This window comes from Micromys minutus (genome assembly GCF_963924665.1).
Source record: "Micromys minutus genome assembly, chromosome: 31".
NCBI lineage: Eukaryota > Metazoa > Chordata > Mammalia > Rodentia > Muridae > Micromys > Micromys minutus.
Genome location: NC_137966.1, coordinates 23855770 through 23874129, shown reverse-complemented (window position 1 = coordinate 23874129; position 18360 = coordinate 23855770). Strand labels below are relative to the sequence as shown.

The following is an 18360-nucleotide window of genomic DNA, read 5'->3' as shown; positions in this document are numbered from 1 at the left end:
TATGGACCAATATTGCTTGTAATAAAAGATTTTACATAGAGATGACTTTCATAGTTTTGGTGTGGTCCTTTCTCCATCAGGAGTTATTGGAACTGGGTTTTAGAGAGAGGTTTTTATTTTGAGGCGGTTGAACCTGTAATCCTCCCACTGTTGCTCCCTAAGTAGTGATGATATCCTGTATTCCTAGGCCGAGGTCACCAAATGTCTTTTCATTTTGGCTTGAGACAGGATCGTACATAGTTCAGTCTAGTCTAGTTTTGGACTCCTGATCTTGCTGCCACCTCTCAGTTGCTAGAATTAGGGTTACAGGAGGCCCCCAAGCCTGAGTTGAGTTTTATTTTCTAATTGATTATTAATGTGGATGTGTGCACACCATGTGTCAGTGTGTGTAGGTGACCACTCTGTGATCCAGTCTCTCTTCCCACTTTTATAAGGTTCTGTTAACTGAATTCAAGTTACCACTTTTATTTTTTTGCTGAGGTCTCTTTGTGTAGCCCTGGCTGGCCTGGAACTTGTTCTGTAGACTAGACTAGCCTGGAACTCAGAGATCCACCTGCCTGTCCTTCCCAAGTGCTGGGATTAAAGGTATACCCCACCATCTACTGGCCCCATAATTTTTTCATCATTTTTTAATATTTTATTACTACTATCATTTTATTGGATAGTCTCTGTATTTACATTCCTATTATATTCTCTCCCCCTCCCCTTGCTTTCATGAAGGTGCTTCCTCTTCCAATCACCCTCTTCACCTCAGTGCCTTGGCATTTCCCTACACTGGGAAAACACACCTTCACTGGACCAAAGGCCTTTTCTATTTTTTGCAATAGTTTGGAGAGTATTGGTATTTGGTCTTCTATGAAGGTGTGATAGAATTCTGCACTGAACCCATCTGGTCCTGGAGTTGAACTCTGGTTTTCTAGAACAGCCAGTGCTCTTTAAATCACTGAGCAATCTCTCCAGCCCCACATAGGTGGCTTTAAAATTAACATTTGGAGTGGGGGAAAGGGATAATATTTGAAATGTAAATACAGAGAATATCCAATAAAAATGAAAAAATAAAATTAACATTTGATCTAGGCTATTTTCCCTTCCCCATCAACTTTACAAAAGTACATTATTTTTAATTATATGTGTGTGACTGTGTACATGTTCATTTAGTACCTTGGAGGGCATCAGATTACCTAAAAGCGGAATTACAGGTAGTTGTGAAGTACCTGTACTGAGAACCAAACTTGGGTTTTCTGTAAGAGCAGTAATCTTACTACTGAGCATTGTCTCCAGCCCCAACCAGGACTTTATCTTGAAATAGGGCCTTGCTAAATTGCTCAGGCTGACCTTGAACCTTGTATGTAGTCCTGTTACACGTGGTCCTCTTGTTTTCCCCGAGTAGTTTGGACCACAGTTGTGTGCCACCAAGTATGGTTTAGAAAATTACTTATACACAACTCTAAACCTCATTTAGTGTGGGGGGGGGTATGTGTGTGCGCGTGAAGATAATTCACTCTGTAGCTTAGGCTGGCCTCTGCATTCTTATTGCTGGGATACTATGTGTGAGGCAGACAATGTCCTGACTCCGTTGCTTTCCAAGCTTTAATCACATCTGCTTTCTGTTGTGTGGATTTGCCAATCAAGCATGGGTCATTGAAACGGGATTAAACAATATACATCCTTTTACTGGGTTCTCTGGTTGAATGTAATTACCATTTATCAGTACTTGTCTTATGGTTTCTATTGCTATGATAAACACATGAACAAAAGCTACTTGGGGAGGAAAAGGTTTATTTTGGTTAAATTCATCATAATCCATCATTGAAAGAAGTCAAGGTAGGATTCCGAAAGCAGAAACTGAAACAGAAGGCATGCAGCGCTACTACCCCATTACACTGGTGCAGAGCAGGCTTATTAGTGTGTCCTCCAGTCTTCCTCGCCTCTGCACAAGGCTCCCCCGTCCCCCTTTCTGAAAAGCAGAGATAAAAAACTGCAGCTATGCTCTGCAGGGTCTGGCGACCAGAGCACTAGTGACAATAACAGCTCCGAAGTCGAGCAAAGAACGACTAGAGCTCTTACAGTACAAGGAAGGATAGACCAACCGAATGACACGCTAGGCGACACCACCAACTAGCTTCCGGGTACGAGGATGTAGCGCCTGCGCAGTCCCGAAAGAAGGGTGGGATCCAGCGTGAGTGACTGCAGACTTGCGCAGAGTCTGTACAAGCAAGGCGGGACCTGAGAAAGGATGACGAGGCTGCAAGTGCTGCGAGTACCCGCGCAGACTCCGTAGGCTTGGGGGCGTGGCCCCAAAGGGCGTGGCTTCGCGGGAAGCGGGCATTCGCGCAGGCCCCCGGTCGGTGGGCGGGGCGTCTCTGAAGTGTAGCTGACGTGGAGAGTCCGGGTTAGCGGGCGCCGCTGGCTGCGACGTGTGCGAGCGACGTGCGGGGCCGGTCCCCGGGCCAGAGGTGGCGGCAGCGGCGGTATAAAGCTGGCCACGGGGAGCATGTAATGTCGGAATGCGGAGGCCGCGGCGGCGGCGGCGGGAACAACAGCGAGGACGCCGAGGACGAGGGTGGCGGCCCCAAGGGCTCCGGCTCCCTCAGCCCGGCCGGGGAGGCGGCGTCCTCGGAGGGCCGGATCCGCCGCGCATTGCGCGGCGCCTCGCTTATGGCGCGCCAGCGGCCGGAGCTGCTGTGCGGGGCCGTGGCTCTCGGCTGCGCCCTGCTCTTCGCCCTCAAGTTCACCTGCAGGTGAGGCTGCGGGGACTCGGGCTCTGCGGCCAGACCTCTGCCAGGCCAGCTGTGCGGGCTCAGCTCAGGGCCTCCGGGGTCGGGGGTTGTACGTCTTCTTGGGGAAGTCGAGCCTGACCTTGCCTGCGACCACAGGTTTGACCTTCCCGGCGGCCTCGGGACGTTTCAGGGTGCTGCCCCATATCAATTATGTAGCGAGGGCGTTTGGCCACGTTTCTAAGCTGCTTCTCACCTGTTGGGGTCTCTGGGGGTGCACATGTCAACTCTTGCCCAGGCTATAATACTGTTTTAATTCGTTCCATTTTCCTTAATGCTTGCAGTGTGGTGATTCACAAGTCATTTAGGGGTCTTAGTCGCTTTTGGGAATCCAGGCACGCATTTGATATACTGACAGTGCACGTTTTGTACTCAGCACCTGTTAATGCTGAAGACAAAAATCCCCGTTCCCTGGAGTTCTCATTGAGGTGATGATGTACAGTAAACAAACACTTCAGAGACCTTAATAAGTGCTATGCAGGGAATAGAAGGATGAGCGTGAGTAGGACAGAAAGGGCCTTCATAAGAAAATGGCATTAGAAGCTCACGCAAGGAAAGGAAGGGGGCAGTGATGAAATATCTGGGGTAAGATCTATTACAAAACAGTTATGTGCTAAGATCTGGAGTCTGGGCAAGCTTGGTCTTTTTGTGAAACTTGGAAAAGGCCTGAGTAGGCTGGAGTTTAGGAAGAATGGAAGCTAATGTACCTCTTTTCAGGAAATTGCATAGATAAAATGTTTATATTTTTAATTTCACTTTCTGGCCTCAGATCATAAGTATATCATTTGAGATTGCAGTTTATAAAATCTATTGCCACTTGAGAGGGAGAGTTATCTGGTTGAGTGTAATAAACACAATATGAGATCCCTGAGGTCAAAAATTGGGAGTTTTAGGGGAAGAGACTAATTTTTAGTGTTTGCTTGTGTTAGGTGCTGTGCTATTACCAGGATTATAAAGGCACTAAAAGTGTTCAGTGCCACACCTGGCCCGGAGTTTGAATTTTTTTTTTTTTATCTTGAGCAACTAGACTTTTACTGTCTGTACAAGGAAAATAACAGAAAGCATTTTACAAAGTGGAATAATGCAACTTGGCATCTGGATTCAGATTAGCAGTCCTTTTCCCACGTCAAGGAATTGATTCGCTTCAGTTTGCCCAGCTGTGAAAACAGTTCGGTGTTTGATCTGAGACACAAGCATGTGACTTAGTGGATAGAAGCAGCCCTTGAGAGGGCAGGAAGGTGGAAGAGTCTAAGTCTGGGGGCTGGCAGGGGAGCGAGTCTCAGTCTCCCTTCCTCAGGCATCTTTATGGTAGTGGCAGTGGGACAGCCTTTTCAATAAAGAGTTTATTTGGTAGAATGGTGTCGAGGTATTATGGTACAACTGACCCTGACACTTTTGTTGCTCTTTCCTTATTTTAATATCTTTAATGAGGACAGGGGCTTAAGGAAGAATACAGCAGGTCTGTTTTTCAAATCTGATTTTATTTGTTGTCCAAGTCTGAAATAAATGACTGCCCACCCTCCTCAGCGTGAGAGCCTAGTGTGAGTTCACAGTAGGTGGTCTGGCAGAAGGTGGATTTGGAGTTGAACAGTGAGTTATTGTGGGTGTTGTGGGCCTCTGATCTTTGCCCTCTTCTGTTTATGGACACTCAGTCTCCATGTATCTATTCTGCTTGCTTTCCTGTGTGTGTTTATTAGGAATAAAGCTGCACGTGTGTACAGTTGCCTTTAGAAGGTAGGCTTAAGGTATAAATTTCAAATAAATAGAATTTACACGCTAGCAATGGCTGGCTTAGTGGGCAAAGCACTTACTGCACAATCCTGACAATGTGAGTTTCATCCTAGAGCTGATGGTGGAAGGAGAGAGCAGATTCAAGTTATCTTTGACTTCCATGTGAATGCCTGCATTCACACACATCATGAGCACAGACAGTAAACAACAGTTTTTCTCCTGAGACCGGGTTTCTCTGTATAGTCCTGGCTGTCCTGGAACTCCATAGACCAAGCTGGTCTTGAAATCAGAGATCCATCTGCCTTTGCATCCCTGAGTGCTGAGATTGAGCATGCCTTCATTGTTCAAAACCAGTTCTTGGATTTTTGTTTGTTTGGTTTTTGTTTCGTATGTGCTACATAAACTTAAGAGTTGTGGGAAGTTTCTGATTTACATAAAATTTTTGAAAAATGTAAAAGATACATGAAAAGGGTCTGTGGTAGAGCAGAGGGCCGTGTTTCCCTTTCCTAGCTGTTTTTGTTTGGTTTGTGTTTTATCTGACTTAAGAACTCCTCTGCACCTATTATAAAAAGCAATAAATTGATGTTACCTGTATTTATCCCCAGGTTGCATTATTTTATGCTAAGCATGCAGTTTTTCTCTTTTTCCTTTTTTTTTTTTTTTTTTTTTTTTTTTTTTTTTTGAGACTGTGTCTCATGTAGTCCAGGGTGATTTCAAACTCAAACTCCTGATCTGACTGCCTTCTCCACTCAAGTGTTGAGATTACAGGTGTGTATAACCATGCTCAGCTTTAAAAAGCAAACACTAAATTATGTGTCTATGTCTATGTGTACACCTGTGTGGCTGTATGCACATGAGTGCAGGTTCCCACAGAGCCCAGAGGTATTGGAGACCCTCGAACTTGAGTCACAGGTGGTTCTGGGTACATACATAGAGGTTAGAAAAGAAACTTGGCACTGCTCTTGTAGGTACTCCTAACTGCTGAGCTCTTAACAGCTGTAGCCCAGGCTGGTCCGGAACTTACTGTCCTGCTTAGCTGTCTGAATGCTGGAATTAAGTGTGTGCCTTCACACCCAATTTGACCTGTATTTGAATTGTAGGAAAATAAATCTACCAATGAACAACCTTTAGGATCTCTTCGGAACACTTTTCCTCACCTCTGTACACGGTTGTCTGCTTGTCTGTCATTCAGGCCTCAGCTTAAAGAGGTACTTGATTACCACCTCCCAAGAAGCTGCCATGTCCCGCATTATACCTCCACACTGAGTTCTCCCACAACAATAGTCATTTTGTAGAGCTTTTACTGCTGACGGTTAATATACTTGTTTCTTTGCCATCTTCCTCCTCTAGGAAGAAAGAAAGCTCTTGGCAGCAGCCTCTGCCCTTGTCTGTGCGATAAAAGCAGTTGGTAGTTTTTGAGTAGTTGTGAAAGGTATTGCACTTGGCAGATTCGGGAAGTATCTATAGGTAGAGCACATTAGGCAACATTTCAATAAGTAAGTTTGTTTTTTTGAACTTTTTTTCCTGTTTCGCATCCCATTATGACTCTTCATGCCCATCTAACTTTGTTCTTCACCTTTCTTAACAGTAAATTAGTGTTTGTATGTAGAAGTCTATTATTGTTGCTTTTCTTTGAATGCTCTGGATAGATTTAGGTCAAGTTGGGTCAACTGTGAATGTCTCCTATAGGAATGCACTCATGGTGGTGCGTACGGTTTCCTCATACTTGTGAGCTGTAGAGCAGGAGCGGCAGTGCCTGGAGATTAGTGACTTTTGTTGAGTGTCAAGCTACAGGGAGGTGATGCTAGAGTTTTGGGTTGTGGGTGGTGAGGCCATGGATCATGTCATTCTTTACTGCTTTCATAACCCACACCTGCAGGGACAATACCCAGGACCTATATTGTCCCAGCCAGCTATTGTCTTACTGTATTTCCTTACTCAAAAGAGGCCTTAAAAAAAAGGTCTTTTCTCTTCTTCCATACAAAGCTGTAACGGAGGAAGAAAGTAAGTGGAGAAATTGTTTGTGCTTACTCTTTTTCAGTCGAGCAAAAGACGTGATAATACCAGCAAAGCCGCCTGTCAGCTTTTTCTCCTCAAGATCTCCAGTCCTTGACCTCTTCCAGGGGCAGCTGGACTACGCTGACCATGTCCGCCAGGATTCTGAGGTGGTGGTGCTGTTCTTCTATGCCCCATGGTGTGGCCAGTCCATCGCTGCCAGGGCAGAAATTGAACAGGCAGCCAGCCGGCTTTCAGATCAGGTAATGTGTGCTTTCCACCTAAGCAGTGACTGTCAAGTTTGTATTAAAGAGAGAAATTGTGCCAGACTGGCAGTATTGTCCAGGTAACCTGTGAAGAAACAGAAGAGTCCTGCCATGATGGCCAAGTGGCAAGAGTGAGATGCAGCTCTGTGGCTTCAGGAGATATGTGCTTGCCCAGGATACTAGGTTGTGTGACACAGCACTGAAGATAATAGAAACCAAGAGCCCCAGCCCTCTCACGTCCAGATTAAGTGACTTGCTAACTCTTCTTCTGTTGCTGTAAGTGGCACACGGGCCATGGTGCAGGTGTGGGAGTAGCCGACACCTTGAAAGAGTCAGTACTCTACTGTGTAGCCAACTACTTAAATGTTTATACAGGAAAAAATTTATGAATAAAAAGACGACACACTTTTAATCCTAGCACTCAGAAGGCTGAGGCAGGCCGAGACAGGTGCAGCCCTGAGTTGCAGGCCAGCATGGTCTACAAAGTGAGTTCTAGGTTAGCGAAGGCTACACAGAGAAGCCCTGTCTCAAAAAATCAAAAGAAAAAAAAAGACTAAAGGTACTTTCCACCAAGCCTGAGTTCAACTCTTTGAGGGGTTAGTTTTCTCCTGCCTTTCTGTGGGCTCTAGGGATTAAACACAAGTCACCAAGCTTTTGTGGCAAGTGCCTTTACCTGCTGGTCCATCTCACAGGCCCCTTGCTAAATTAAGGGAAAAAAAAAAAAAACATACACACATATAAAATTTTATGTGTATGTGTGTTTTGTCTGTACATTAGGAGGTTAGAAGAGGGTACTTTATCTCCTTACCTGGAGTTACAGGTCAATGGTTGTGAGCTGCCGGGTGGGTGCTGGGAACTGAACCCCCATCTTTTAAAAGTCAGCCGTGCTCTTCAATACTGAGCCAATTACCAGCCCCAGTTAATTTTTGAGATAGTGTTTCTTGTGGTGAAGTCTGGTCTTGAGTTCCTGATACTTCAGCCTCATCCTCTCAAGGATTAGAGGTGTGCACCACAGCACACAAACCTGAAATTTTTGTGGTGCTCCCTTTTCTGTATATGAGGCAACTTATATTTCAAAACTTCCCTATGTATATGATTTCAGAGTAATGTAGTACTAATTTTAAGAGAGGTGGTAGGAAAATGGAAAAGTAATCTGTAGCTAAATCTTAGCTATCTTAGTTGTCAGTATACAGGCAAAGCATTATGCTTTATGTAGGGCCACTGAATAGGACAGTTACAGATGCAGACCTATGGTAAGGAACGATGAGCTGATGGCTCAGCTCCCTAAGGGACTTTATAACTGGCATCCACAGCAGGAAGCAGCTTCGGGAGAGCCATCTGAATAGTTTCGTCTCAGTTTATACAGTAGACTCTTGCCTCAGAATTTCCCTGATCCCTTGCATTAAACGTAAGATGGGTTTAGAATCTAGGTTTGGATGGTAACAGACCAGACTTTTTCCTGGGTAAAAAGTGCTAGGTAGGCATTTCAGACTGCTGTGGGATGATAGTGTGACTCCGGCATATACAGAGCAGGTTTGAGCATTGCAGGACCTAAGTATTGTAGCAAGCAAAAGGCACTCCATAGATTCCCGAGGGCCGGTGCTGTTGTAAAATCCTGATCTGAGCTAACTTGGATGGGTGAGCTGAAGAATTCATTCAGAATCTCAGTTGTTTTTCCTAGAAACAGAAATGTTTTAGAATGCTGGCTAGTGTCCTGTCCAATTCCACAAAGCCTTTTTTAAACTACTTTATACCTCAAAGTATACCAGGTACATTCCTTATACAGTTCATATTTCCTGAGAGGAATCTCAGCATTGGGAGGTAGTGACAGGAAGGTTGGAGTTCAATGTCTTCCTCTTCTATATAGTGAGTTTAAGGCCAGCCTGAACTACATGAGACCTTGTCTTAAAAGAAAGACTATGTGTGTGCATGCATTTGTATATGTGTGTTTGTATGTGTGTGAATCGTGTTTGTGGTATGTTCATATATAACAGACACACACATACACATGCTGACAAGATGGTTTTGTGACTAAAGGCACTTTATGTCAAGCCTGATGATCTGAAAATTGAAAGTGATATGAAATCATATTCTATCAACTTTATCATATCAGTTTTTCAGGAAGGAAACAGGAATTCTAAGGAAACCCTGGGCAAGCACTTAGGACATAAGCATAAAAAAAGCACCACTTTCCTAGTCACTCCCCTGTTCTCTAGAATCTCCTCTGGGAAGCAAAGAGGAAAGCCGTTGTTTCATGTTAAGGTTAACTTAGTTTGTAGCTAGTTTAAGCAAAGTGTCCTGCCCCGTGAGGTAATAGCCAGTGCTATGCTCATCTTCACAGCAGCTCTTCAAGCTGCTGTTTTAGCTTTGGCTTTCTTAAGCAGTGTCTCTGGTTTGTAAAGGCTTAGCAGTCTGCTAAGGTACTGGAGTTACAGACAGACGAGGGCTTGTACTGCCCACAGTGATCCAGCCTGTTCATTTCAGGTCCTTCTAAATCGAGAGAAATCATTTGAGCCATATTGCTTAGTCAAATTGGCAGGATGGTAGATTGTGCCTTTTGTTTTGTTTCCAAGACAGGGTTTCTTTGGATGTCACTGGACTGAGGGTGGCCTCAAACTTACAGAGATCTACCTGCCTCTGCCTCCTGAGAGCTGGGATTAAAGGCATGAGCCACTACACTCAGCTAATTGTGCCCTATTTTTAAGTAAAGAAAATAGGTAAAGATTGTTGCTTTAGAAATGTCCTTTAGAAAATGGACTCTCAGGGCCAGAGAGACGAATCACTGGTTAGGGAGCTTGCTGTTCTTCCAGAGGACCTGAGTTTGGTTCTCAAAACCCACATCAGGGATATCACAATGCCTGTACTGGCCACCGGGGAAATGCACCTGCACATAACATACACTTACAGATAAAAATATGTAAATAAAAAAAAGAATCAGCGTCTAAAAACTCTGTAGTGTTCCCACGAAGTTTGAGCATTTGTACTGTACTTGTGGACCGAAAGCAGGTCAGGGTGGCTTTACATTTGCTGACTTCATGTTCTTTTCTTCATATCCTCTTGAAAAAATTTAAAATGTATTTTAATTTTATGTGTATGTATGTTTCCCTGCACCACATGAATGCTCAGTGCTCACAGAAGCCATAGGACATTGAGTCTCTAGGAACTGGAGTGGCAGATGGTTGTGAGCTGCCATCTGGGTGCCAGAAACCAAACTGCATCCTCTGGAAATGCTGTGAGTCACCTCTCCAGGCCTAATGCCCCCCCACCAGCCTTCCCAGGGCTTTGCTTTTGGGAGCTGTTCTTTTCTATTGTGGGATCCAGGGATGGAGCAAACACCCACTGAATCAGCTCACTGACCCTGAATAACTTATGAAAAACTTGGCACACCCCTAAAGGCTGTGAATATTGTCTTGGGATGTTGTAATGGGATGCACCCCTCTGTAGTCAGGAGTTCCTCCATAGAGGTAGTTCTCCTGCTGAGCTCAGGTCACAGGAGACATTTGGTTGTGACTCTTGAGAGGCAATAATGGTGTCAGGAGGGCAGGTGCAGGAGGCCTGGAAATTGCTCTCTCTTGCAGCTGGCGCTGGGACCTCTTGTACCCAAACCAGACAATCCTGATCCTGCCAGGTGGTTATCTTTATTATTTTATAAAATAGTCCTTGAGCTAGAGAGATTTCTCAGTGGGTAAAGACATTTGCAACCAAGCCTGAGGACCTGAGTGTTCAAACCCTAGGGCCACACAATGAAAGGACAGGTTATCTTCTGACCTCTATGAGCATGCCATGGTGTGTGTGTGTGTGTGTGAGTGTGTGTGTGTGTGTGTGTGTGTGTGTGTGTGTGTGTGTGAGTGTGTGTGTGTGAGTGTGTGTGTGTGTGTGTGTGTGTGTGTGTGATTCAGTTCAACCCAAGGTCTTTAAGGTTAGGTAACTGCCCTAACACTAAACAACAACACCCTGACTCCTACCTGAAACATTCTCTTCAGCTGGGCATGTGGTGTTTGCCTTTAATCCTAGCACTATGGAGGCTGAGGCAGGAAGATTTCTAAGAGTTCAAGACCAACCTGGTCTTCATAGTAAGCTCCAAGCCAGCCAAGGCTACATAGTGAGATCCTGCTTCAATAAATAATAATAAAATTAAATAAAAATCAAATCCTTTCAAAGGGTTGCTCATCCATTTTAACATTAAAAACAAGTGATTTTCCTCTTGTGACAGGCTCAAAGAGTCTTAACTATGGAGAAGGGTTTGTCTTCCTTCGAAATGTATTTATTTTTGAGATGGTTTCATAGATAACCCTGGCTGGTTTAACATGTCTGTCCACCGCATGCCCGCAGAGAGCACTGATCACCCTGGGGTGGAGCTACTGGACATATCGATAGTTTCAAGCCACCATGTTGGTGCTAGGAATCAAATTCATGTCCTCAGTGCTCTTCTGAGTCAGCTCTACATTCTCTATTTCATTTTTGAGATTCATTCTGTTGACCAGGCTAGTCTGTCTATAACCCATGGTAATTCACCTACTAAAGCTTCCTCACTGCCTCCATTCCACTGTACCCCTACCCCTATTCCTGTGCCCCAGGGTTGAACTACAAGTATGAACTACCACTGAGTAGTTTTATTTTAGTGGTAAATGTCACCTTAGAAAACTTGAAACGGGGCTTGTTTGTTCCTTGTTTGATGCCCTCTGTCCTAGCAGGGGAAGTAGTTCTGTTTCTACAGTTGTTACTCTTGGCCACTGTTGCTGCTATTCATAGTCATATGAAACCTGTTTTGCCTCTGCAGGTGTTGTTTGTGGCAGTAAATTGTTGGTGGAACCAGGGGAAATGCAGAAAACAGAAGCATTTCTTCTATTTTCCCGTGATACATCTGTATCATCGGAGGTAAGGGCTTGTGCTTCTAGTCCCACTCGTATTCATCAGTTTATCGGGGAACCAGTCAGTGTGGAAAGCTGAGAAAACGCAGATAGGCAAAAATAAGTTTAAAAAAACTAAAGGAATTTGAGGATTACATTAGTCTGTTTTGATTGTCCTTTCCTGTGACTATATATGTCTGCCCTCTAGTTGTAAGCCTGAGATTTGATCAGAAAGAATGTGATGTTATTTCTGAAATTGTTCTCTTTCACTTCTGTGAACATAAGTGTGTGTTTACATCAGTGTATGTATGTTACTGTTTTTAAAAGGTGAATTACCCCCATTGTATGGCTGTACATTTTAGCCACTCAAAACTGTTACACAATATAGAAGTACACCCTGTCCCTCAGCCTATTAACCTGGTAGTGTAGCATGCTCAAGATATTAGTTTTGCTAGGCATGGTTCCAATAATCTAAGCCTCTTGGGAGGCTGAGGCAAGAGGATTATTTTGAGGCCAATGTGGACAACTTAGTCTCAACCAAATAGCTGGGAATATTAATAGAGTAGTAATGTGATTTCCTAACTTGGGTGAGATCTTGGGGTTCAGTTCTTAGCCTTGAAATAAGGAGGGGAGATGCAGCACCATTTCTTTCAGTTAGGAAGAAAATTACTAGTGATCCATACTTCTGAAGTGACAGAGGATGGAAACCCTCAGGTTTGATGTTTGTTTTGTTTTTGTCTTCAGTCGCATTCATTTTGCCTACAGTGACAAGCTACCTATGTTTTTATCTTAAGCTATCTTCTTGTTTTTAATCTTTATTTTTAGTTATATGTGTATGTGTGTGTCTGTACGGTATGAGCACATGTAAATGAGAATGTCATAGCCCTTGGAGCTGGTCCTTTGCAAGAACAGTTAAATCCTCTTAACTGTAGAGCCATCTCCTGTAGGCCCAAGATTTATTTTATTATCTGTTCTTTATGTGTGTGTGCTTAATATATGTATATGAACTATGTTCAAACCAGAGCTTAAGGAGATTGAAAGGAAAGCATCAGACCTCCTGGAACTGTAGCTACAGGGGATTCTAAGACACTATAGTGATGCTGGGAATGGAATTCAGGTTCTCTGGAAGAGCAGTCAGTGCTCTTAACCACTGAGCCATCTCTCCAGCCTATCCATCATTCACTCATTTGTTCATTCGCTTGTTTATTTTGTGACGTGGTAAGAGGACCTCACCATTTATTTATTTGTCGGTTGGTTGGTTTGTGGGTAGTGACAGGATCTCACTGTGTAGTCTTGGCTAGCTTGGAACTCACCATTATCAGCCAGGGTTGTCTAGAACTTGGAAAGATTGGCTGGCCTCTGTTCCTTAGTGCTGAGGTTAAAGGCATGTGCCATCAAACCTTCTTTTGTTGGGTGAGGTCTCATGCTGTAGCCTAGGCTGGCCTAGGACTCAGTGGTCTTGTCTTAACCTTTCACGAGTGCTGGGAAAATAAGGCACCTGCCACCATATTTGGCTTTAAACTTTTGTTGTGTATATGTTAATGTTTGGTTTTGCAGACGTACTGAGACCCTACTATGGATGTTAAGTGATTTGAAAAAGCTGACTTTGGGCTATTTATTTAGAGACAGGGTTTCTCTGTGTAGCCCCGGCTGTCCAGGAACTCACTGTGTTCAACCAGGTTGGACTTGAGTTTAGAGAGCTCAGCCTATCTCTTCCTTCCCAGTGCTGGGATTAAAGGCTTGTGCCACCCCATCCAGTTTATTTATCTTAATCTTTGAGGTGCTCTCATCTTGTATCCCAGGCTAGCCTTGAACCTAGATCTTCCAACTATAGCCTTCTAGGGCAGAAGTCGGCATTTAGGCCTCAGTCAGTGTGAAAGGCCAATGGGTAAAACTTGATCAGCGAGAGCTTGTTTTTAGGGCCTCCTTTCCCATCCTCCTGCATCTCCTGGGTCTCATGAGTAAGGGGTTCACGGTAATCACAGCACACTGTAACAGACCTATTCCTTTTCTTCCTAGTTCCACACCTCTAGCATATGGTTCTTGTATGTTGCGTAGTGTTTTCCTGAACAACTGATAATATTTAGGGAAGACTACCTTTTCCACTCTCGAATTTTCTACTGTATATAAAGTGCTTGTGGAATCAAAGGAACAAACTAGCTTCTCTTGGTAGCCATTTAGATTGCTTTCAAGTTTCTCCACTCTGCAGGCTCTTCCTTAGCTTTAATGGATCTAGTGGGGATGCCTAGATATAAGGTACAGTCCCAGTGACCATCTCAGGGCTAGCTCCTTTTTTGTGGAGGTCAGGAAAAAGTACTGTACTGAAGCAGGTGGTGCGTTTACCCTACTAAGGTCTCTGGGTTACTCTTTGGTGTTTGCCCAATGGGTGGTTAAAATCTTGCAGGCTGCCAGATTCAAGTGGATTCAAGTGACATTAAAATGAACATTCCCTTGAATTGAGATGATGAAGGCCATTTTGAGAGAATACACATCAGCTGTTTGTATTCTCAGCTTCTGTAGACTTTAGAATCAACAGTCCAACAGTGTTGTGCTTCATGCCTTTAAACTGAGAACTATGAAAGCTGAAGCAGGAGGATTACTCTGAGTCTGAAGTTAGTCTGAACTACTGTCTTAAGGTTTGTGAAGAGACACCATGACCACATCAACTCTTAGAAAAGGGAAACATTTAATTGGGGCTGGCTTACAGGTTCAGAGGTTTAGTTCACTTTTGTCTGGGCAGAAATATGGCAGTGTACAGGCAGACATGGTGTTAGAGGAGCTGGGATTTCTACATTTGGATCTGCAGGCAGCAGGAAGAGAACTGGCTTCAGCTTCTGAGACCTCAAAGCTCACCCCTTAGTCATGCAACATGCAAAGCCACACCTTCTCCTAGGCCACCCCACCTAATAGTGCCACTCCCTATGGCCTCTAGGCGGCTTTTTTTTTTTTTTTTTTTTTTTTTTAAAAAACCACCACAGCTACTATATGAAATTCTGTTTTAAAAGGAGGGTACCTATCCTAGTACCCTGTTTTCTGCACTGGGGCTTTGAGATGCTTACCATTTATCTTAGCCTGCTGCTTTACCTGCTGAAGTCTGTTCAGGTGCAGTGCTGGCGCAGCAGTGCTGAGGCTCAGCAACTCCTCGAAGATGCCTTTTCATGTTCTGAGAGTCCGCAGGCCTCTGTTTTATACATGTGCATATGCATGACTGGTTCCTTCACGGCGTGCTCCTGGGCACCCCTGGCATTCACAAGCTTTTCCTGCTTACAGTGCTTACCCGTCTACACTGGGACTCACGGCTGAGCAGAGGCTGCTCTTTGTGTATTGTGTTGCTGCTGTTGCTCCCATTCACTGTAATGCTTTTATCTTAGAGCTACGTAAACTAGCAGCTTTCTGCTTTGTGGGATAGGTTTTGGGGTTTGTATTGATGAAATAGAGTTTGGAACATGGAAATGGGTTCTTACCCTCTGTTAGTGCCCAGGAGCTCTAGACCAGCTCATCCTGCACTGATGGCTGCAGTTTGGAATTAAATACTTGTGCATCTTGAGATCTTGTTTTTTACAGTTCACTAGTACTTTACTAGGAAAACTCAGCAAAGCCTGAGGCTTTGAGTAGATGAGATTTCTCTACAAATAATAATTATTATTTAATTATATTTATATTTATAATTTATTACTATTATTATTATTATTATTATTATTATTATTATTATTATTATTATTATATATAAGCACACTGTAGCTGTCTTCAGACACACCAGAAGAGAGCATCAGATCTTATTACAGATGGCTGTGAGCCACCATGTGGTTGCTGGGATTTGAACTCAGGACCTCTGGAAGAACAGGCTCTTAACCGCTGCGCCATCTCTCCAGCCCGCAGAAGAGATTTCTACATGGCCCTTTTTGCTGGACAAAATATGTTATCAGTTGCTGTCTTAATTTTTTTAAATCTAATTCATTGATTCATTTATTCACTCATTCATAGTTTGCTATAGATATAGATAGATGTAGCTGACCTTTGCTACTCTGTGGGTTCTTCTTTTTCTCACCCTTTATTTCCTTGGTTTCACACCTTAACGTAGGAAAGAAATAAGGATAGACGGGAGGGAAGGAATAGGAAAACCCCTGAACCTAATTTCTTTCCTTTTGTTCTTTGACCACAGCTGCCAGCCTCCCTGAACAACCAGCAACTACCAACCCTGCCTCTCAGAGGTCCTAGCACTTTGTACCCTCTGAATAGTTCCCAATTACCTGCAGAAGCGAAACCGTGCTTCTGCTAGAGCACGAGGCAAATGATGGTCAGCTGCCGAGGGCAGTCCAAAGCAGCCCATGTCCCTACTCCTGGGAAAACGAAGTACATTCTTTTAATCTGTATTTTTTAAAGAAAAAAAATTTCAGAATTGTCATTACAGATAGATTTAGATACAAGTATAGATAAAGATACCGTATAAATACAGCTATATCCAAGGATTACTTTGAACTCCTTCCGACCTTCTGAGTGCTGGGATTAAAGGTGTGCACTATTAAACTTGGCCTTGGTTTTTTTTTTTTTTCTTTAAATTAAAATTTGTTGGCAATTGATAGGTTTGGTGATGATGGTGGTAATTAAAATTGTTTCTTAATTAATATCTTTCATCTATGTAGTTCTGGCTGCCTTGGCACTCACTCTGTAGTTCAGGTTGACTGAAACGATCCACCTGTCTGCCTCCCAAGTGCTGGGATTAAGGCTGTATAGCACCACGCCCAGCCCCTTGAGTTGAAGAGTTCTTACTCCTGTACCCAGCTGTGCTTGTAGAATGCTGCGCTTACTTCTTTTCACCCTTCTGTTCCTTTGTTGTTGTATCCTACAGTGTTCACTGAAAAACTGTGTTTATCCCGTGTGTTGAGTGTTTGTAGCTGTTACACCATCATGAATACAGCCTGTATGTAATTCTTTCCTGAACTCTGTGCATTCCTGCTGTTAGCAGTAAACTTAATGTCAGGCTCTGTAGAGAAAAGAATGATTGCAGAATTGCTGAATTTCATATCCCCTGCCCCTGTCATTCAGTAACAATTGTGTATCTTGTACGACATTGAAAGACTAGAGAGACTTCTGATGAGCCTAGGATATTGAAACAGCCAGGTGAAAATCTGACTAGTTTAGGAGGATCCTTGTGTCACTGTTTCATAGCTGGATCAGGTTCCTGTGAATCCAGAGCATAGCCATAAGGGACCAGAAGGAAGATCAGTGCACACCTCTTGACTTTATCCCTGCCATTTTGTTCTGCTGTCATAATACTTAAAACAGGTGTGAGGTTCCCTTAGTGATCCTTTGTCCGAGTGCCTTTGGGAATATTAGTAGTTACTTTTTAGTAGGCAAAGGGTCAACTGCCCAATGTTTATTTCACAGTTTCATGTAAAAGGAATCTGTCCATGTGTTGACAATTATAGCAAAGATCCTGGAATTCTTTTAGTATGTGGTTAGTTTCCAAGGCCAGTCACCTTTTTCTTTTTTTTAGTAGAAATATTATGGGAACTAATTTTCTTTTTGGAGAATAGAAGGGTTTAATCTGCAGCTGGATTAAGATTGATCTTATAAAAGTGCTTTATGTTCCCCACTTAAGATGCTGATCCACTTCCTGAGCAAAGCAGGTTGATTGCCTCTGAACCAGTTGCTAAAGCAAAGATGTTTTTATTGTATGGTGTTGATGGTTTTTGTTATACATTACAGATTTAATGCATAGTATATTGATTTATTGATTTATTTATTTATTTTTGGTACTAGTTTTGGACCAATCGAATACAAAGGCCCCATGAGTGCTGTTTACATTGAGAAGTTTGTTCGCCGGGTGATGAAACCGCTTCTCTACATCCCATCTCAATCAGAATTGCTAGATTTTCTCTCGAACTATGAGGTACTAATCTTTCTTTTCTCCTGTTCCCAATGCTTTTTACTTGATTGAACTAGATTGTTTGTCTTAAGTGATTTTTAGTTTATTGTGTTTTATTTTGGTGTTTATTAATTAATTGTACAAGATACTAGGTTTCATTATGACACTTCTGTACTTTAAAAAGTATCCTGGATTTCAGCAGTTAAAAAAATTACATTTAACTGGAGAGCTGCTTTAGGGATTAAGAGCATGTACTGTCCTTTTCAGAGACCCCAATTTAATTCTCCACACCATTAGGTGACTTGAAACTGACTGTAACTCTAGTTCCAGGAGAGCTCATGTTTCAGTTAAGAGCTCCATGAAATTCTCATTATAAGGATAGCTGGCTAAGTGTGCTTTAAAAGACCAGAACACTTGCAAAATCTTGTCTGTTTTGTTTGGAGATTTCAAACAGAGGTGGGTCTTGTCTCACAGTTGACTAGGTTATGGAATTAGCTCATAGTTTCTATGCAGCTACTCATTTCTAAGAATATTCTGTGGCCCTATAATATTGCACAACGAGGACCTGGCTTTTCTTGTCAGTTTTAGTTTAGCTTTCAAAACAAGGAAGACTGCATATATGAGGTTGGAGAGCTGACTCAGTGGTTAAGAACACTTGTGCCTCTCTTGGGTGACTCAAGTTCAATTCCAGCCCAAACTTGAGCTCCAAGCAAAGTTGAGTCTGATCTAGGACCAGTGATCCCACTCCTCACCTCCTGAGTTGTCTGGGGGCTTGAGATGGGGACAGTGGTTTTGTTTTGGTTTTGAGGGAGTCTTGGCGGTAGGGCTAGTAGTTAGTCCAAACTGACCTCAAACCCACAGCCTCAGTGCTA

General features: G+C 43.3%; 1 protein-coding gene across 6 annotated transcripts in view; it reads left to right on the top strand.

The window, feature by feature from the left end:
- Positions 1-2469: 2469 nt before the first annotated feature.
- Positions 2470-18360, top strand: part of TXNDC11 (thioredoxin domain containing 11) — a 54145-nt gene continuing 38254 nt past the window's right edge. For 2 of the 6 annotated variants that reach the window (XM_080908072.1, XM_080908067.1), the window contains exons 1-4: positions 2470-2741; positions 6550-6766; positions 11550-11647; positions 17383-17512. In XM_080908072.1, the coding sequence (XP_080764198.1) occupies positions 2500-2741; positions 6550-6766; positions 11550-11647; positions 17383-17512 (687 nt within the window). In that variant the 5' untranslated portion in view covers positions 2470-2499. Of the gene's footprint in view, positions 2742-6549; positions 6767-11549; positions 11648-17382; positions 17513-18360 lie in introns of those variants that run through there. The other 4 variants (XM_080908071.1, XM_080908068.1, XM_080908070.1 and 1 more) reach the window with 4 other exon arrangements.